Source organism: Suncus etruscus, chromosome 6, assembly GCF_024139225.1.
Source record: "Suncus etruscus isolate mSunEtr1 chromosome 6, mSunEtr1.pri.cur, whole genome shotgun sequence".
NCBI lineage: Eukaryota > Metazoa > Chordata > Mammalia > Eulipotyphla > Soricidae > Suncus > Suncus etruscus.
In genome coordinates this window covers 80,894,217-80,916,382 of record NC_064853.1, presented here as the reverse complement: position 1 = coordinate 80,916,382, position 22,166 = coordinate 80,894,217, and the positions used below count along the sequence as shown (strand labels likewise).

At 38.2% G+C, this 22,166-nt stretch overlaps 1 protein-coding gene across 1 annotated transcript in view; it reads left to right on the top strand.

The window, feature by feature from the left end:
• Positions 1 to 22,166, top strand: part of SLX4IP (SLX4 interacting protein) — a 247,744-nt gene that overhangs the window by 141,605 nt on the left and 83,973 nt on the right. The window contains 1 exon segment of the mRNA XM_049775594.1: positions 21,559 to 21,648. Within this exon segment, the coding sequence (XP_049631551.1) occupies positions 21,559 to 21,648 (90 nt within the window).

Genomic DNA, 22,166 nt, shown 5'->3' with positions numbered 1-22,166 from the left:
TATATTTGCTTTCGCGTGGAATTCAGAATTCACTTGGGCCTCATTTTAGGTTCTCAGTTTCCACCCATTGCTTATGGCTCAGGTATTATCCACTGTTAGCAAAGAACATTTTCATCACAGAAATACTGTGAGCTAGTCAGTGCTCAGCTATCCAAATCTGATCAGTTGTCAAACATGATCTAAGAACAATGTCTTCATTAACATCTCCCAATTTATAAGTTAGTTACTATTGGTTATCTAGAACCATTAGTTAACTAATCTTGGTTCACTACTTGTTTTGGTTGATTTAATCCTTATAACAGCTCTGTACATATTTTACAGATAAAGGGACTGAGTTTCAGAAGAGCAGATAAACTTGCCACAACATCTCTAGATGTGCACTAAGAAGGAATAAAACCAGCAACCCACTTAATAGATTGAGATAATAGGCAATGAAATTCAGCAACTCAATAGGAAGTCCTTTCCCACATTGTTTTTATTGCCCAAACAACTTCATCTGGAACAGTTGTCCATTTCCAGAAGCTTCATGTCTGTACAGTTTTTGTTTTATCCAGATGGGATAGGTGATGAGTCCAGCATGTCCCATGGTAAATCATTTCCTGATTGACTGGGTCAAAAAGTCTCACTGATGACAATATCTATTTCCTATAGCTGAATGAATTCTCTATCCTTTAAAGGCCTAAACACACAAATTCACACACACACACACACACACACATACAAAATAAGTATTTTACCTTTAAATATTCTGTAATATATTTTTATCCTGACTGCTTTCTTCCTCTTTTCTGGGGGGAGGGCACTTCCTTGTTTTAAAAAGTAAATTAATCTTTCTTCAGTTAATTCTTATGATTTTAAATAGTTGTTTCTATCCTTTTTTATCTTGATTTAAGTAATTGTCAGTTTGTCTCAATTTTATGTATGGACTAATTATGTCTAACTTGAAGCTAACTACAGAAAGCATGATCATCAAAATGGTTATTTTTGTTACTTTAACCTAGCCTAAAATAAAATTGCCATTTATATAGGCCACAGTGTTATGTTGCTCATTTACAGAGCTGTCTCGTACCTAAGAGGGATATTCCATTTTTGGAGCTAATTAGCGGCTCTAATATATTGTTAAAATCTTTACAAGTTAGATTGAGCTAATCCAAGTATTTTTGTGTGTTCTATTTTTAGGGAAATAGAATATATTTTAGAGTTTCTAATTGTTTTTATTATTTTTGTTTATGTTTAAGTTTTTGAATTATTAAGACACCATGATTTACAAAGTTACTCAGTAGAATTTCAGGCATATTGTGTTCAAGCATAGAACCATGAACAGTGTCAATTTCATCCAGCAATATCAACGGTTCCCTCCCCGCCTTTTTTTCCCCCCAGATCTCATTTTAACTTCCTAAGTCACTATCACCTCTCTGTTTAGAATCATCCACCTTTTTTTTTTTTGTTTGTTTGCTTGGTTGGTTAGTTGGGAAAGATAGTGAAGAGAAAGAAACACCAGGAAAACATGGGACTCTAGAAGTGAAGATTTAAGAAGAGAATGAATGAACCATTTTGCTAGATGGAGCTAAGAGATCTAAAAACATGAAGATCAAGTACTGACCATTGGGTTCATCTTCTAGTTCATTAATAACCCTTGTTAAAAAAAAAAAAAAGCCGGTGCGGTGGCGCTAGAGGTAAGGTGTTTGCTTTGCCAGTGCTAGCCTAGCATGGACTGCGGTTCGATCATCCGGCGTCTCATAAGGTCCCCCAAGCCAGGAGCGACTGCTGAGTGCACAGCCAGGAGTAACCCCTGAGCGTCACCAGGTGTGGCCCAAAAACACAAAACAAAAAAAATAATCTTTGGGGCTGGAGAGATAGCATGGAGGTAAGGCATTTGCCTTTCATGCAGAAGGTCATTGGTTCGAATCCTGGTAACCCATATGGTCCCCGAGCCTGCCAGGAGCGATTTCTGAGCATAGAGCCAGGAGTAACCCCTGAGCACTGCCGGGTGTGACCCAAAAACAAAACAAAACAAAACAAAACAGAAAAAAAGGTTTGGGTGCTTTGGCCACAAGGATTTCATAGCAAAATTGTCTTGATTCCTCTCTAAAATTCCCTTTCACTTTCATTAACCACATTTTGATTTTTTCAATTACCAGTATAGGAAATCTGTCAAAGAAGGAAATGAAATGAGGTTAGTGGTTGTTATTGTTGGTTTTTTTTTTTTTTTTTTTTTTTTTTTTAGATTTTTGTTTGTTTGTTTGTAGTTCACACCCAGCATTGATCAGAGCTTCCTCCTGGCTCTTCATTTTGTGATCACTTCTGGTGGATCTTGGGGAATTATATGAGGTGACAGGGATTGAACCTGGTTCGGCTGCGTGCAAGGTAAACATCTTACTCACTGAACTATCTATTCAGTCCTGAGGTTAGTGTTTTATAATTTGAGTATTCTGGATCACCTATAATTTTTAGGGATTTAGATTATGGTTTTAAAACCTATCTTCATGTCATTTTCTGCACTCACCAGATTCTCAGAGCAGCCTTTGTGCTTCTCTTCATCCCATTGACCAAGCCATGTGCATTGCCCATCCTTTTTCTGTCTTGAGAAATAAAGAGTGGACTGAACTCATTAAAAGTACTTGAAAGGCTTAAATGTAAAGACTTAAATACCACACTTAAGTGGTATAAACATCTCTACCTGGTTTGGACTTATTGCCTCTTTTTACTCTACCATATCTAGATTTTATCTCTTTTTATCTATTTTACCTTTGGATCTTTTCTTACCATCTTTATCATTTTAATTCAGCAGGGAATTTTTAATTACTCTGCAAGGTTTTGCTTTTAACTGTATATATATACCATTTTCACCTCTGGTGGTTTTATAAGAAAAAAAATCAGGGATTGAAGCAACAGCACAGTGGGTAGGGCTGTACTGCAAGTGGCTAACCTGGGTTTGCTCCCCAGACATCCTATATGGTTCTCCGAACCAGCCAGGAACAATTTCTAAGCCCAGAACTGGGAGTAACCCCTGAGTACCACGGGGTGTGGCCCCAAAAACAAAACAAAACAAAAATCATAGTTTGAATTTCTTGTAACTCTAAGGGAATATTTTTTTATCAGCTTGATAAAATTATGCTATCCTTTGTGAATTTTAGAATTGCAATATTCTGGTGAAGTCTCATATTTCATTGTTTTACATGGTACAACTAATCAGGTTATTTTCTTCCTTTCTATTGTAACCTCTAAAGAAAGTTTCTCTAGTGTATCAAGAATGCAGGAGTAGTTTCCCAGGAGACTTAATAGTCTACCAAAGCTTTAAGAGATTGCCTGTAATAGCCCTACTCTGACATGTGTTACACTTGAGCATGATTTGGAACCCTCTGAAAGACATTTTAAAAGTCTTACTCGGCACCTTCCTTGAAATTTGATTGAGTAGGTAGGCATGAATTTACATAACAAACTAGTCCCAGAGCTGCTATAAAGTCTACTTTAAGAGCATAAACGCTGTTCCCCAAACTGTTAGCAGCTATGGAAAGCTGTTTTTGTCCATTGCTTTTGTGTATAAATTTCCTTAAGATGCACACACCAAGAGATTTTCCTCAACTGACAACTGGACCAGAGTGATAAATAGGCCATGAGCAGGCTGCACTTAACAAGGTTTGTGCCTCTCTGATTTTCCTAAACTGAGTAAAGTTATGTTTTGGCTTGAAACCCTATGCTTGGAGGATTCTTTTGGCCTTTCTATGAAGGTTACATGATTTTGTCCTATCAAAAATGGCCAGGAAGCACTACTAGTCAGCTTCAAAGAGCAAATGTGACCTTTAAAAGTAATACTCAATATATACTTCAGAAAACGATTGAATGACAATTGGATTAAACAAATCCTTTGTTATACTTTAACATTACCTGTAAAGATTTCAGAGGGAAAATAATGATGTTGGAAATTCTTTAAATTATATTTAACTAAATAAACAGAATCTAAGTTTTAATTGTTAATTGAAGATTCATTGTTCCTCCTCCAGACCCCTACCCTAGGATGTAGGAAAATTGTGTCACCTAGATTTAACTTCTTTCTCCTCCTGAAATCTACCAATTCTGATCATCTTTTAGACAATCCATGACTCCCAGTATTGATTATTGAGGGAATGTATATTCTTTTCTCTGTTCCTATTTAAATTCACTTATACTGATAAGTTAAACTCCAAGTTGTTTGTTTGTTGTTGTAATTATTGTTCTTGACTCTGAAAACTATGAGGGATTTTTGTTGTTGTTGTTGTTGTTTGGACATAATTTGTGGTGTTCAGGGGTTGTTACTCCTGACTCTGCACTCAAAAATTACTCCTGGGTGTCTTGGGGAACCATATGATAGTCAGGGAATCAAACCTAGGTCAGCCATGTGGAAGGCAAGCTTCCTACCCACTTTTCTCTTGCTATGGCTCAGAATTCCCAACTACAAACATGTTTGTAACCGTAGTACTTAAATAGTTATTAATAAACATAAAAAGGAAGAAAAATATTTTTTAGCGCTAAGGAGATGGCTCAGAGGACTAGGGTCCATGCCTTGTTACCACAATGGTCCTCGATCACTGCAGGAAGTGACCTCTGAGCACCATACCAGGAGTAGTCGGCTCCAAACACTTTTAAATTTGGTCTGAAAACATTTAACAAAGCAGTTTTGATTTTTAACATGTTAAGTTTTAGAGTTCAAATTTTACATTGTAAATTTTCTTAATAACACATACTACAGACATTATATAAAACAGAATTTATGAGGGCCAGTACCTCTGTTGTTTAGTTTTATTTTTAGATAACTAACTTGCTGGCAATAATTGGTCCTGGACATGCTTCTTAACATCCTAAATATTACTAATTATGAATATGGCTTGTTTTTGTAGGTAGTCATGACTTTAAAGATAGCTTTCTTGAGGGCCTGGAGCGAAAGCACAGTGGTAGGATGTTTGCCTTGCAGCTGCCTAGGACAAACTTGGGTTCCATCCCTGGCATCCCATATGGTCCCCCAAGCCAAGAAAGATTACTGAGCACATAGCCAGGGATGGCCCCAAAACCTGAGCATTACCAAGTGTGGCCCCAAAACAAAAACAAAACAAAAAATAAAAGAGATAGCTTCCCTCAGACAAATGCTTGATCATTTTCATCGGGTTATATTTTCATTTTATGTTCTGTATTGCAGAAATATGAGACAAGTCATATTTTTACCTTGAAATATTGTGTGCATATTAGCCACAAGGCACTGTTCTTTTAAGAAGCATTGTGCATCTAAGTACAACTGTGCAACGGAAATGTGGACACTTATTAACTCTTAGTAAAATATAGGTGGAAAACTATCCCCTATCTACATGTAACTAGTATGGAGCTGGCCATTCAGAGTTCACTTAAAATACTTTGGTAAATTCTACCTTTGGAGAAGGAAAAGAAGAAGCCATTTTCTTTTTCTTTTGACCTTTGTATTGGTGGGCTTATGTCTCCAGCCTCTCATCTAATCCTAAAAACAATCTTGCTAGGTGCTTTTGTTTGTTTGTTTTCCCAAGATTGTAAGAGTATTGAATTGGAATGAGGCAGAAGTTTGAAACTGACTGTCCTTCCTCAAAGCCTTTACTATGATTATGCCAGGGTACAGTTTCATGAGAACAGCAACCTGCAGGTTGTAATGAAAGAATGAGGCAGTTTCTAAAGAAATGAAGTCAAGGGCTGAAGAGATTGTACAGGAGTTAAGCTCTTGCCTTGCATGCAAGTCACTTCAGTTAGATAACTAGCAGCACACATGGTCTCACTTGTATACAGAGCTGAGCAATAGCTCCAAACCCTAACCAAACTACCTCTACCACCACCATAAAAATAAAGTTGAGAGAAGGAAGGAAGTGGGGAGGTGGGGTCACACCTGGCAGCACACAGGGGTTACTCCTGGCTCTATGCTCAGAAATCACCCCTGCCAGGCTCGGGGGACCATATGGGATGCCAGGATTCGAACCATCGTCCTTTTGTGTGCAAGGCAAATGCCTTACCGCTGTGCTATCTCTCCGGCCCCAGAATTTTTACTTTTCAAAGTGATCGACTGATCGTCTGATTCTTCCTATTAAATACATTCTATGCAGTGAAGGATTTGGAAAATCTGTTTAATCTCTTAATAAAACATTTCCTGTTGCTTGATTCAATTTCCTAAATTTTTTCAGGAAGACTTTGAACCACTCTGAATGCATTTTAGGCAAATAACCAAAGCTCCATTATAGTAGAGTAGAGATAGTTTATGGAAGGACACCAGCATTTGACACTGCTTCTTCCTTGAAGGAATTTTCATTGAATCTATTAGCTCTGCTTTGTCCCTCTCTCTCATTTTTTTGTGATTTGCTCCTGATTCATATAGACTCTTTTGCCATCCTTAGCAATGAATTATTTAGGAAAAACAAACAGCAGTGAAAGCTTTATATCCTTGACCACAAGTCTCACATCAAAGAAGAAAGAGAAACTCCCTTTCCTCCTGATTCCTTTTTACTTAATACAAGTCAGAGTCTCCCTTGAATTTTTCTAACCAGAAAAATGTAACATTTAAGCACTAGCAATAAGGGTTAAGTCTCTTGTCTTGTATACAATTGACCTGGGTTCAACCCCCAGCACCAAGCCCCTCAAGAAGTGATCCCTGAGTACAGCTGGATGTATTCCTCCCATAAAACAAAATTATAGTCATTGATATCAATTAGTAAAGCCCTATACCTACATCTTCTAATATGGCTGAATCATATAATGAACCAGGATTTTGCAGCTTGTTTCATCTATAATTGGAATGTGGAAATCCAACCATTTTTGTATGAACCAATTCTTGTAATGCATTTCCAAGGGTGAAGGTATTCTGGGCATATATAAGACTGCCATAATTGTAGATGGTGAGTCTGATTCTGTGATGTTGCTGGTTAGAAGAACAGATTGCAGGTGAGAGTGTGGATATTACTCCTATGAACATAAATGACACTTTATTTTCTAAATCAATGAAGCCAGTAGTTTCCACTACCATGTGTGTGCTAGACCAAGTGCTAGGCATTGCCAGCCCCAATTGAAGAAAGGACAGCTGTTCCCATCAAGCAGCCCATGGTAGCCAGATGTGCACAGTAGTGTTTATAGTCTGTAATTAATTCCACAACAGAAGAATGAATAAAGCAACAGGAAGGAGCTTAATCCAGACAATTCAGAGGAAGTTTGGGAGCAAAGCTCATTGATTGCTATTTTTTTTTTTTTTTGGCTTTTGGGTTATACCCAACAGCACTCAGGGGTGCTGGCTCTACACTCAGAAATCGCTTCTGCCAGGCTTAAGGGACCACCATATGGGATGCCGGGATTCGAACCACCATCCTTCTCTATGCAAGGCAAACACCCTACCTTCATGCTATCTCTCCAGCCCTGACTTATTTTTTGCTTCAATCAACTCCACTGAATGTCCCAATTCCTATGGTTGTTGCTGGGAGACTTTTGGCTTTGTGCTTAGAAATCACTCCTGTAAGGCTTAGGGGACCATATGGGATGCTGGGGATCAAACTTGGGTCTGACCTGGGTCAGCCACATGTAAGGAAAATTCCTTACTGCTGTGCTATCATTCAGTCCTGTGTAGTAAATATTTCAACTGTATTCTTTTGTTGTTGTTGTTGTTGTTGTTGTTGTTTTTTGGGTCATACACAGCAGAGCTCAGGGGTTACTTTTGGCTCTACACTTAGAAATTGCTTCTTGCAGGCTTGGGGAACCATATGGGATGCCAGGATTTGAACTACCATACTTCTGCTTGCAAGGCAAATACCCTACCTCCATGCTATCTCTTTAGCCGCTCAACTGTATTCTTTTTTAAATTTTATTTTATTGATACAATTTTGATCAACAGAATTCTTCATAGTTGACATTGATATATATACAATGAGTCAGAGCCCTTCCCACCACCAGTGTCAACCTCCCTCCACCAGTGGACCCAGAGTGCATCCTATACCACCACCCTTTGCACACCTGGCTGGCCAGTATGACAGGCCCCTTTAAGTTTAGATTGTTAAAGTTTAGGTCCCTTGATTCTATTATCATTGACTTTGACTTGGATATTTAATTCTTTCCTTACTTATTTATCCGCCAATGCATCTGAGACCACTTGGCCTCTGGCCCTTGCCTTTCTTTGATCCTTTCTTCTTAGTTTTATGGAAAAATGCAGGAATATGTGGTAAAATAAAGTTATCTGTGTCCCAAGTTTCTATGAAATAGGTAGGAGTCCCAATTTAAAAAATAAGAGATTTAAAAATTCAATTTAAAAAAATATGTGCATGTGGCAGGTTTTGTTTTGTTTGTTTGCATAGGCACAGCAAAATATGGAGGAAATAAAAAGGAAAAACCTTTGGCATAAAAACAGGGAGACCTTACCCACATGAAGCACCCTGGCATAAGACCAACTACAGGCTCAGGACATACTAAATTGTCTAACCCCAACACTTTTACTGTAGTCCCAGTAAAACTTCAGAATCATGGTTGTCACAGTCACGTTTATGAAGTTTTTTGTATAGATCTTATGTTGAAGTCAGGATGACATGGAGCATCTTATGGTTTCATCTCACCATTAGGTGGCTATGCAGGGAGCCCTGCCATGAAAGCAAATTATTGCTATTACCAATTCATCAGGATGTCATATGAGCTTATTCTGGAGCAAGTCAATACCAAGGCAGCATTAGGACCATCCCTAGTAGAAGACCAAGTCCTGATGCTGGTGTAGAAAACATGCTGGTTCCATAGAATGGATCTAGGGTTCAGGGTGAATGGCCAATGTCCGATTTTCTGGGACCTAAGCCTAGTGTTCAGCGTGTAAAGCCCCATTGCAATATAAAATTTATGTGTTACTATCCCTATTAGAAAACTTGTTTCCACATGTAGAATTTCCCTATTTTAATGTGCCTATACAAAAAAATAACAATGCCACATGGTTCTACTGGTGCCTATGGGGGCAAAAATAAATGCCAAGCAAACCCAATATCCTGGTTCTAATATGAACTCAGAGCACAAGAGGGACTTATCTACTAGAATTTCCTACTATATATATCCCCAGAAAGAAAAACTACATATATATCCCAAAAAAGGAAAACTACATAAGAAGATAGACAATAAGAATTATACCTATTAAGGAAATGTGTTTAAAGAAATATTCAAAGGAGATACACATGTCCCTTTAAGTCTTTTGAAATAGTCTAGGAGTAGATAAAATCTGAAACTCAGCTTTAGCCTGTGACATGGTCTTGTGGAGTCTGAAAAATAGGTCCCAGAAATCACGTATTAGGAAATGTCCTTAATCTAGGGGCTGCTCAGAAACCGAATTTGGTAGAAAACAATAGTCCATAGTGAAGGAGATGGGGGAAAATGGGCCATTGAGAGCAAATCAGCAGCAGCAACAGTGGGAGCCTCTTCTCTGACTGAGGCAAAACCGGCTGGGAATCTGTCTTTTTGCTTTGGGAGCTGGTTGACAGCTGGCTAGGGTGGAGAGAACTTTCTGGTTTCTGAGGAGTTAAGAACTGAGGGTAAAAGGGTTAAATGGAGGGAAATAACAGCACTGGGGTGAGAGAGTAAAGGGATTGAAAAGGATTTGTAAGGTGTTAAGCAAAGAGAGAAGGCAGGATTATATATAACAGGGGGAAGGACAATATAAGACATATAAGACATAGACAAACATTTTTAATATTACAGACCAACATTGAACAGATTGATTTGGCCAACACATACACTCAACTGTGTTCTTTTTTTAAAAATCATATGTGGGGCCAGAGAGATAGCACAACAGTAAGGTGTTTGCCTTACATGTGGCATCCCCAAACTGACTGAGGTTCATTTTCCAGTATCCCAAATGGTCCCCTAAGCCTGTCAGGAGCAACTTCAGAGCACAGTGCCAGGAGTAACCCCTGAGCATCGCCGAATGTGGCCCCAAATAATAATAAATTTAAAAAAATCATATGCCTTTTACATTTAATTATATAACTAATTGGTTTGTTTCAATAACATTTGATTATTTATCCCTAAAGTTTATACTCCAGGAAGATAATTATCAGATTTTTATTTGAGGATCTTGTAGAGAATTGTTTAGGTAGATTTAATGTTAGGAATTATATACATCCTCAGCTCTGACTTTTTTCCCACTTTATGACCTCAGTTGGTCTTTTGTTTTTGATGTGGTTATCTAGCAAACTCATAATAAAATGCTTCAGAACTTTAGTGAAAAATTTTAATAGAATTTTTCATAGATTTTAGTGGGAATTTTGTATAGGATATGTATAGATGTCTTGAACTTTTCCAGTGCTAACCTCTTTCACTTGAGAATTTTTTATACAAGCTCATGGATATAGGTTAAAAAAAGATATGTATATAAATAAAGTCACAGAACGAAGCATAAAAATGTTTTAATTAATTTTTATTTAATTGAAGAGCTATGATAAGTTATTGATAGTTGAGTTTTAGGCATATAATATTTCAACACCAGTTCCACTACCAATGTCAACTCCCATCACCAGTGTTCCCATACTTAATCTACCCCATCCCCCAACCCACCCAGCTCTCCCACCCTTTGCCTGTAACTTTGGCATGTACATTACAGAGCTGGTAATTGCAGCTTAGATCTCCTATTTTCAGTGGTGTTGAATCTGTGCTTTGGATGTATACCTGTACCACTCTCTCACTTTACCAGTATAACCAAAGCACTAACCCCTGTTTTCCCTCCATTACTTCCCCTTTTCACCTTCTTTTTTCATGCCTTGATTTTTTTTCTCTGACATTCTCTTTTCTGGCCGTTAGGATAAAGGGTGATAAAAGGCAATTATAGATTCTACAGCCTCCACATTCATACAGCTTCCTCCTACTTAACTTTATATGGGATTGTAATGAAATTGTGGGCAGTTTAAGAAGCTAGGGTATAGAGAAATCCTTGGTCCACTATATATTAAATCCCTACTTAAAATTTTACTACCCATATTTTCCATTATTTCCTATAATATGTACTATCTTGAATCCTTAATTTTTTGGTGGTATAAAACTTAAGGTGGTATAAAATGCTAGCACAGGGCATTGTTGAACTTACATGCTTGAACATCATGCTTGTCCTTTCCCCAACCATATCCTCTTAATTCTGTCAAATGATTTTCCTCAACTGTATCCCCTTCTTCACCTCTTCACATAAAATTACCTTTTATTATCTCTTATTTTGGCTCTTTTGCTGTAGATATGAAAGCTCAGGGATCACCAGGTTAGTGGTATTGAATAATGGGGGAAGCAGCATTGATATTTTAATAATCTTGAGCCTTCCGATCCATGAACAGTATATATGCCTCCATTTCTTTGTGTTTCCTCTAGTTCTTGAAGCAGTGTTTTGTAGTTTTCTTTCTATAGGTCCTTCACCTCTTTAGTTAAGTTGACACTAAGGTATTTGAGTTTCTGTGGTACTATTGTGAATGGGATTGTTTTTTTCTTAAATATCTATTTCTTCTCTTTTGTAATTTGTATATAATAAGACCCTTGATTTTTGTGTGTTAATTTTGTAGCCCTGACATCTTGCTATACAAATCTACTGTTTCTAAAGCTTTTTGGTAGAGTCCTTAGAATTTTCTAAATATAGTATCATATCAGCTACAGATAGTGAGAGCTTGACTTTTTCCTTTTCTATCTGGATGCTCTTGACATCTTTTTATTGTCTAATTGCTATGGCAAGTACTTCCAATAAGAATACCCATGATATTCTCAAAGAAATGGATCAAGCACTCCTGAACTTATTTGGAAGAACAAATACCCATGAATTACTAAAACAACCTAGGGAAAAGAAGATGGGAGACATCACTTTTCCCAACTTTAAATTGTACTACAAAGCAATAGTCACCAAAACAGCATGATATTGGAATACAGATCCTCAGATCAATGAAATTGATTTGAGTATTTAGAAATTGAACCGCAGGGGCTGGCGAGGTGGCGCTAGAGGTAAGGTGTCTGCCTTGCAAGTGCTAGCCAAGGAAGATCTTATACTGACACACATCACAAAGTACAAGAACAACTAGTGCTGGCAAGGATGCAGGGAGAAAGGGACCCTTTCACTGCTGGTAGGAATGCTATCTAGTCCAGCCTTTCTTGAAAACACTAGGGATATTCTTCAAAAAACTGGAAATGGAGCTCCCATATGATCCAGCTATACCACTCATAGGGATATACTCTAGGAATACAAAAACACAATAGAAAAATGCCTTCTGCACCACCATGTTTATCACTGCACTATTTACAATAGCCAGAATCTGGAAACAACCCAGGTGCCCAACAACAGATAAGTAGCTAAAGAAATTGTGGTACATTTATACAATGGAATACTATGGAGCCAATAGGAAAAAAAATTAAGTCATAAAATTTGCCTATACATGGATGGACATGGAGACTGTTATGCTGAGTAAAATGAGCCAGAGGGAGAGTGATAGACATAGAATCATCTCACTCATCTGTGGGATATAAGAAAAACAAAAGATACTATGGAATAATATACAAATACAATAGAGCTGAACACTGAATGCCACAAGGACCAGCTCATGACATGAAGCTTGCCACGAAGAGTGGTGAGTGCAACTAGAGTACTAACTACAATGACAACTATGACATGGATAATGAGTGAGAGAGGCAAAATGTCTGTCTGAGAGACAGGCAAAGGGTTGTGGTGGGGGATTGAAATGGAGGGTCATTTGTTTTGGGAAGATCACACACTGGTGAAGGGTGGTACCCATTCTATGACTGAAATCCCGGTATGAAAATTTTTGTAAATATGGTCATTAAATAAAAAATTAAAATAGGGGCCAGAGCAGTGGCGCGGAGCAGAAAGGTGCCTGCCTTGTCATCGGTGCTAGCCTAGGATGGACCTCAGTTTGATCCCTGGTGTCCCATATGGTCACCCAAGCCAGGAGCAATTTCTGAGCACATTGCCAGGAGTAACTTCTGAGTGTCATCAGGTATGGCCCAAAATAACAAACAAAATTTATAATAAAAAATAAAATAAAATTATATTAGAAAGAGAAAGAAAAATGGGGGAAGGCATGCAGTTCCTGAGATTTAACCAGGGCTTTGTCAATATGAATGCCTGATTCCTGTTGCCATCTCCTCTTTACACCCCCATCTAACAAAGCTCACTAGCCTGCAAGGTCCACAATGATCCCTCTGCCCTGTTAACCTCACTTGCAGATGGGGCCCTTTCCAGGTTTCCAGATTCTGTCCCTAGAGCATGCCACTCTCACCCATCATTTCTGTCTTTTTCTTCTCTTTTTCTTTCTTTCTTTCTTTCTTTCTTTCTTTCTTTCTTTCTTTCTTTCTTTCTTTCTTTCTTTCTTTCTTTCTTTCTTTCTTTCTTTCTTTCTTTCTTTCTTTCTTTCTTTCTTTCTTTCTTTCTTTCTTTCTTTCTTTCTTTCTTCCTTCCTTCCTTCCTTCCTTCCTTCCTTCCTTCCTTCCTTCCTTCCTTCCTTCCTTCCTTCCTTCCTTCCTTCCTTCCTTCCTCCCTCCCTCCCTCCCTCCCTCCCTCCCTCCCTCCCTCCCTCCCTCCCTCCCTCCCTCCCTCCCTCCCTCTTCTTTCTTTCTTTCTTTCTTTCTTTCTTTCTTTCTTTCTTTCTTTCTTTCTTTCTTTCTTTCTTTCTTTCTTTCTTTCTTTCTTTCTTTCTTTCTTTCTTTCTTTCTTTCTTTCTTTCTTTCTTCTTTTCCCTTCCTTCCGTTCTTCCTTCCTTCCCTGCCTCCCTGCCTTCTTCCCTGTCTCCCTTTCTTTCTTTGGTTTTGTTTTGGGTACACAACAGGCAGTGCTCAGAGGTTATTTCTGACTCTGCACTCAAGAATCACCCCTGGTGGTGCTTGGGGGCCTTAGGAAGACTGGGGATCATAAAACCTAGAATAGCTGAATCCAAGGCAAGCACCCTCCCTGCTGTAATATTGCTCTGGCCCATGCCTCCCTATGTGTGGGTGCTATTCCTTTTCCTTTCTTCACTGCTCATGCCTAGCTAAGACATCTCTGGTGTCCTCTAGGCAGAGTTGTCACTGGATGATTGGTCCTTGGGTGTATGCTCTGGGTACACTTAGGTACTGTGTATAATCACTATCTCTCTGAGTGCTCTGTCTATCTCTCTGTCTCTCTCTAGTACTCCTGTGAAACTTGGTGTTAAATGAATGAGTTTGGAATGCCTTCCACATATCACAGAGTTCCTAGTCTGCATCTGTGATATATAAAATATGTGAACATTTTTCATTTTTCTTTTATACTTAATATAAAATTAGAAGGCATTGTTCCCACCTTCAAAGACTTAGAAATAGTTCAGGTTAAGCCTCGTATTCAAAATTCATAGGAGAAAAGAAGATTTGGTTGGTGGTGAGGTTAGAGTGGGTAATCTTTTTTTGTTTTTTGGGTCACACTCGGCTCTCAGGGGTTACTTCTGGCTCTAGCTCAGAAATCACTCCTGGCAGGCTCGGGGGACCATATTGGATGCTGGGATTTAAACCACCATCCTTCTGCATGCAAGGCAAACACCCTATCTCCATGCTATCTCTTTGGCCCCAGGATAAGGTAATCTTATAATTCTTTTATTCTATTTTTTCCAAAATATGGAAAATAGCTATAGTTGATGACTTGCTTGGCAGCATAGAGACAGATGAAATAGTTTTAGGTTATATCCATATCCTGGACTAATGTAGAATGGCTTCTCCCAGAATATGTTCAGGATCCACAGTTGGCTAGCAGGCTGGAGCTTGCCCAGAATCTCAGTTCACTTGCCCTGTTATTTGTTCATTTTCTCTTTCTTTCATAAAAGTTAAACACTGGATGTGAGCTCGTACTGTGCTGACTCTCCAGGAGCAGAATCCATGGAGACCTGGACCCAGCCTCCACCAAGGGCTGACAGGTCATTTTGGGAGGCACCTCTATGGACTAGATCCAGAGAAGGGGCTGATAAATTGTTCAGGAAAGCCTCACAGAGCTCTCCCCATTCATTTCAAGGTTCTATGCCTTAGGGACACAGTAGGAACAAAGACAAAGGAATGTATGTGCTCAGGAATCAGTGGCCTTTTCCTGAGATGGGGACTGCAGCCACTCATACTGCCCTTATTTGTATATTAGAAGCTACCTAGTATTGTGGGGCATTCAGAAGCACCAAGACAAAGTAACCCAAATATTCCAACTGGGGGATAATATGAGTAGTGGAAATAGAGAAAGCATATTTTTACTCTTTCAGTGTACCATAGATGAAACTTAGCCACTGATTATGGAGACTAGGTAAAGGGAGATGGAGAATTTGGGTAGAAATTTTGTGAGTGGATGGGGGTAAAAACTAGATTGGACATGGCCCTGGTAACACTCCAACTGAGGCCTGCATGTGAGACTTTTTTCTTAAGTCTTTGGACTGTTAGTATGATAATTTGACCTGTGTAAAAGGAGCAGCTCAGTCTTCTGGAAGAAGAGAGGATTACTACTGTGTTGCTCCCCTGGAAGAGTGATGGAGACTTTCTCCTAAGAGAATTGAAATATATACTAATTAAGGAGGAAAAATGGAATCTAAACTGGGCAGTAGGGAGAAGTTTTTGTTTTTGTGTTTTAAACTTCTGTTCACTCCTAGGAGTCAACTTGAGAATAGAGAACTTGAAAAAGGCAAAATAGCTCCCACTGGTGTGGGAGTTTTAGGGAACTCTTGCTAGAGAGATCTCCAGGCTGCAAGCAGAAGAGAGGGACCTCTGGGGAAGGGGCTTCCAAAAGTCCCAGGAAAGTTTGGTACCAGCATAAGATTTCAAGATGACATTCTAATCAGTATGTGTACATCAAATTTATACTTGGTTATTTTTGGCCATGGAACCAAATTTGAAGAGTATGAGAAAATACCCAATTGGATCTTTAGAAAATTTCTATTCCATAGTTTTGTGTACTTTTTACATGCATCTCTTTTTTCCCCCTTACGAAAATATATAGGGTCACAGTAGAACACATGTGGAAAAACCTAATAAATTTTTGTAAATCACATCTTACAGCATTGGATGGTACCTTTGTTTTGGAATCTGTGAAATACTAGGGAACTCATAACAGAATTCAGAGGATCTGTGAATTTGGATGATAAGAAACAAAATTCTATTTTGGGCCAGAGAATTAGTATTGGTCTAAGGTACTTGTCTTGCTTGTCCATACCTTAGTTATTCAAACCCCAGCACCACTTATGTTCTCCTGAACACTAATAATAGCCTTTGAACACTACTGGGTGTACCCCCTCCAAAAGTTATCTTTATTTTGATGGAGTTGTAATGAAGAATGGTTCCCAAATAAGCCATATTGTCAGTATTTTTTACTATTAGATATCATAGTTCTTATTATCCTATAGTTGCAGAAGATAGCTGAAAATATTCATGTTGTTTATCACTGCCTCAAGTTTGTAAGAATTACAGGATCAACCACTCCATAAATCTCCATCACTTAATAATTAAGTGCTTAGATAAAAGTATCACAAGCTTGATTTAAAAAATGAAAAGCCTTACTTCAGTAAACTTGCTTCTGTTTTTAAACTTATATTTTGTGCACTTAAAATTATTATTCTGAGCAAATTGTTTGAGTTTCACTGCTGGCCAAAACGGTCCATGGTACATGAAAGGTTAATAACCTTTAGTAAATTGTGGCATTCGACATCCACCTGGTGGCAGCATACTCCTTAAAGGGTAAACCCAGAATCAACAGTGACGAACAAATCTTCAAAGTGATAGTATATGTGATTATGATTTTTAAACATTTTTTACCACAACTCATAATAGTATAGTCGTGTATAAGTTTTACATAAACAGTTTTTGACTTTTTAAATGTGGCATATTGATGGGTTTAAAAAGAAAAAAAATCATTTCAGTCTTTTCTTTGTGGAGGTTGTGAGATAATACAGAAGGTAAAGCTCTTGCCTCACATGTAGCTGAACCCTGTTCAAATCCTAGTGTCACTTAGGATTCCTTGAACACAACCTGGAGTCACCACTCCTGCATACAGAGCCTTGGGTAGTCCCTAAGCATTACCTGCTGTGACTCCAAAACCAGAACAACACCACCAAAAATTCAGTTGACTCAGTGAATGCCATGCTGGTTCCAACATGCTAAAGTGCACTCACTGAGTCACTGCACTCTGCTTCCAGGTCTGTGATCCATTGAACTTTATGTTAGTGTCCCCAGGTATAGCAACACATTTTCAGAGACATAATACTTATATTTTAAATAACTGTCAGCATTATATGAATGACTGTCACAGAATTTAAATGTTTTGCTTGATATGCCAGTCATATACAGTGAAGTACTCTTAAGTATATTCTTTGTGCTCATTTTCAGTTACTTCCTCCCTAGGCAATCACTGTTCTGATCGCTTCCATCAGAAATTTAGAGTTTTTTGGGTTTGTTTGTTTTGTTTTATTTTTGGGTCACACCCGGTAACACTCAGGGATTACTCTTGGCTATGCACTCAGAAATCACTCCTGGTTTAGGGGACCATATGGGATACCGGGGACCGAACCGAGGTACATCCTGGATAAGCTGCATGAAAGTTAAACGCTCTACCACTGCACTATCGTTCCAGCCCCAGAAATTTAGTTTTGATGTTGTACAGTCTAAATGGAATTATACAGTATGTCTTCATTTAGCCAGACTTTTGCCCAGCAAAAGTGTCTTTGATATTAGTCCATATTGAGTATATCAATAGTTTAGTAAACAGCTTTCCATTTTATGGATTTTTTTAATGTGGCTGCTGTTCAATTTTTCTTTCGTTTTCCATTTAGCTGTTATGAATAAAACTTCTGTAAACTTTTAAGATGCAGATCCTTGTGGGCATGTGTACTTCAGCTCTTGGGAAAATATCTGAGGTGGAAATCTGAGCCATCTATTAAATCTGTTTATCTCTAGGAAACCTATAAGTGGTTTGCCAAAATGATCAATCCATGTTATACCTGAGCAACATTTGATGAGGAATCAGTCTTTTTAATTTGAATTCTGCGTCATAAAGTTATATTACTTGGTGGTCTACTCCTTGTTTGATGGCTGGTGTTACTTTTCCATGTGCCATTTTCTATAAACTATTTGTTTATCTTATCTGTAAAGTGACAAAGTTTAGGTTGTTTGTTTTTGATGATTTGTAAGGAATTTTTTTATAGTTTGAATACTAGTTACTTAAATAAAATATATGTACTATGAATATGTTCTCCAAGTTTTACATATATATTCATTTTATTATTTTTTAATTTTTATTGTGATCAAAGTGCATTGCAAATCTTTCACTGCATCATTTATGGTACATAGTGACAATGAATGAGGGGCATTCCCACCACCAATGCTGTCCTCCCTCCACCCCTGTTCCCAGCATGTATTCCATATCTCCCTCCATTACCTCCCAGAATGCTAGTGCAACTGTTCTCCACTTTACAGCTTGTTGTAGATTGAGCATCCATTCCACCATCATTGGAGATAAAAAGGATAAGAAAAAAGGGAGAAAAAGAATTGGTAACAACTACCAAAAAAAGAAAGAGAGAAAAAAAAAGAAAAAAGAAAGAAAAATGGAATTAAAAAAAAGAAAAAATGCACCTGGCAAATAAAAATTAAAAAATAAATCACCAAATAATAACCATATATTCATTTTATTAATGGTGTCTTTTGATGAAAAAATGGTTTCAATTTTGATCACCTTAAATCATATTTAGTGTTTCCTGGGGACCATCTAAAAATACTCTTATTTATTAGTTTTATTTTTGGGCCAAATCCAAAGGTGTGCACAAGGCTTATTTCTGGCTCTGTGCTCAATGATCACTTCTGGTGGTGCTCAAGGGACCATTTGTGGTTCAGGGGATGAAACACAGGTCTACTGTGTAAAAGGCAAATGTCTTACCAAATGTACTCTTTCTGATCCCTACGAATACTAAACCTAAGAATACTCTGATCTCTAAGAATACTAAGATTGATAAAACAATTTTGGCTTTTATGTGTAGGTATATGATTCACCCCAAATTAACACTTTTGTTTATGGTTTGAAGTAGACATTGGGTTTTATTTTCTTCCATATATATATGGAAGAATATACACATATATATATATATGTATATATATTCCTACCATTAAAATACTGTCCTTGAAGGGCCGGAGTGATGGCACAAGTGGTAAGGCATCTGCTAGCCTAGGATGGACTGCAGTTTGATCCCCTAGCGTCCCATATGGTCCCCCAAGCCAGGAGTAATTTCTGAGCACATAGCCAGGAGTAACCCCAGAGTGTCACTGGGTTTGCCCCCCCCCCAAAAAAAAAGATTGTTCTTTACTATAGAATTATGGCACAGAATTAAAGAAAAGAAGAGCCATAGGTAAGGGATAACTTTTTCCTAAGAATCGGAAGACAGACGTCTTAAACCATCCCTAACCCTATGAACTTCTTAGACCACCCACAATGTACACTGTAGGTCTTATTTTTTTCTTTCTTTAGGACTACTGACAATCAAAATTATAAATACAGATGCAAAGCATGTGCTGTAACCTTAGTAGGTAAATAGGAAGGAAGGAAAGAATTAGAGAAGGAAAGAGAGAGAAAGAGAAAAAGACTAAGAGTATAGGTTGAAGATGGCCTAAGAAGTCACAATATCTGGAATAGAGTATAACATGTCTGGAGAATGGGAGAGAATCAAAGGTGAACAAAGAGAGATTGCCCCTTTAGATTATAGAAAAATGTCAATGAAAGAGAAGTGAAGGGTAGAAGCAAGAAGAGGTCTGACAGTATGATAGTGGCAAGGGACAGGGGCCTTAGGCTCAGCAGTGGTATAGGGTGAGGTATCTCTACATATCTAAACTACTAGACACAATAGTCCTGAAAGTGTGACAGACAAAATGAAACAGTTTACTTTAAATACATCTGTCAAGGTCTGAAGTGATAACACTGAAGTGATAGGACATTTGCCTTGCAGTTATCAAGGTTCCATCCCCAGCATCTCATATAGTTTCCCTTCTCCCCACAAAAAAAATCACCTGCTAGAAGTAATTCCTGAGTGCAGAGCCATGAAGAACCCCTGACCATTCTGGGTGTGGCCCAAGAAACCAAATCAAATTAAATCAAACCAAAGTATCTGTCATGAAGTTAAGTTGGGTAGTAGAAAAGAACATGGGGTTATTGGTAGAGGGATGGGATCACATGCTGTTCAGATTGGGGGTGAGAACATTGTGTGCCTGATACCCTATTGTTAACAACTTTGTAAATCATACTTTTAATTAAAATAATTGGCCAACAAAATATAAGGGGCCTGGGGAATAGCTCAAATGGCAGAATATAAATGCAAGGCCCTGAAATTAGTTTCGGCACTGCATGTCTTCCTTGACCCCAGCATTGCCAGCTGAGGACCTAATTGCCTCCAGCATCATTGGCCCTGGCTTCTATGATCCCCAAGTACCACCTTCACAGGCAGAGCTGAGCTCTAACAGAACTGCCCTTACCCCAGAATTAACTGGTGTGATGTTTGCATAAAATAAATAGGGTGGCCAATAGTTAAAATGACTGGAGCACATGCTTTGCTTGTCAAAGCCCTGGATCTTACCCCTTAAACCACTGGATTTTCTTTTTGGGGGGAGGGTATTTTTTAGGGGGAGCATTCCTAGAATGAGGGTTTACTCCTGGCTCTGCACTCAGAAATCACTCCTGATGGGCTTCTGGGATCATATGAGATGCTGAGATCAAACCAAAACATGCAAGGCAGTCTTTCTCATTGTAGTATCACTCTAGCCACAGATGATTTTCTAAGTTAGCCATGAGAATTACAACCAAGGAAAGTCCTGGGAGAATCCTCCTTCACTGTACCCAGCACTGTTGAAGTGATTCTAAAACCACAAATAAAGTTATGGATTCAATTTTTTAGTTACAATAGCCACATTTCAAGTGCTCAGTTGGCATGTAGATTATTTCTTATCATGTTGAATAGTGCAGATGTAGAATATTTTTTATTTTTCAAAAGTGTTGGATGACACTCGCTTATAAAATAACAAGAGACACGTTTTAAGGCATGATTTTTACAGCATATTTTAGAGAAGCAAAGTTTTCACAAGTAATTCATCTTAGAACCGGTTCTCTCTCATTCTTCAGTGCTTCTGTTTTCATTTCAGAATATACTATTCCAGATGTAAAACAGATCTTTTTGTCCATCTTAACATACAATAGTTTGGGACCAGAGAGATATTATAGTTGTGTAAAACATTTGCCTTGTTTGTGGTAGACCCCTTTTTGATCTCAGGCACCACATATAGTCCCCTGAGCACTGCCAGATGTAGCCCCCAAACAAAAACTAAAATAAAATGTGGTGAAGATAGGGAATTGTTTGTTAATCCAGATTAAAATTGTATTTTTTCTTAGAATTTCTTTCAGAAAGTGAAACCTGCAGAAAGTTGTAGTTTATGCCGTGGAGCCATGCCCTGTATTAACATTTCTGAAAAGTCGTGAACTCTATTACCATTCTACCATGAGTCATTGTGTAGGAATTTGTATGATTTTCTCTCATTGTTTGCTGGGCATGCACCAACTCTACCATTAATATCTTTCAGTGTGGGAATTTTGCTGTCCTGGTGGATCTTCATATATTGTTGCAAGATCCAAGCAAAGAGACCAGCTGGTTTTCTGAACAGAAGAAAGAGGTATCATAAACCTTTTAATTATTTTTTTTCCTCTGCTCAAGATTCTGTGCTCAGGGATCACTCTAGGGACATATGCAGTGCTGTATTCCAACCAGGTTAGGCTGCAAGGCTGCAAGCAAAGAAAGCACCTTAACCCCTGTTCTATTTTCTGAATATAAAATTTTTTAGCTAGTTAATTGCAAGTAGGTACTGCTAGAAGAAATGAAAACTGCTTTTAAGCTTTCATTTTCATTAATGGGTGAAAATTAGTGAGTGATATTTAGTTCTTGAAAAACAGTCATTTCATGCCAGTGACAGCCATATGCCTGCTCCCCCCCTTCAAAAATATACACATTCATATATTTCATACACTTCTCTAGGACTTAAACCTCAAATTTCTTACCTCTTTGGGGATAAGAAATGTTCTGTCTTAAAAGAAGTTAAAGTACTATTCCAAGTGAGCAGGCATTTTAATACCCCTGGTTCGAAAGAAGAGACTGAGCACCTGCAGCAGGTGTGAGGGTTCCTACAGGGTTATC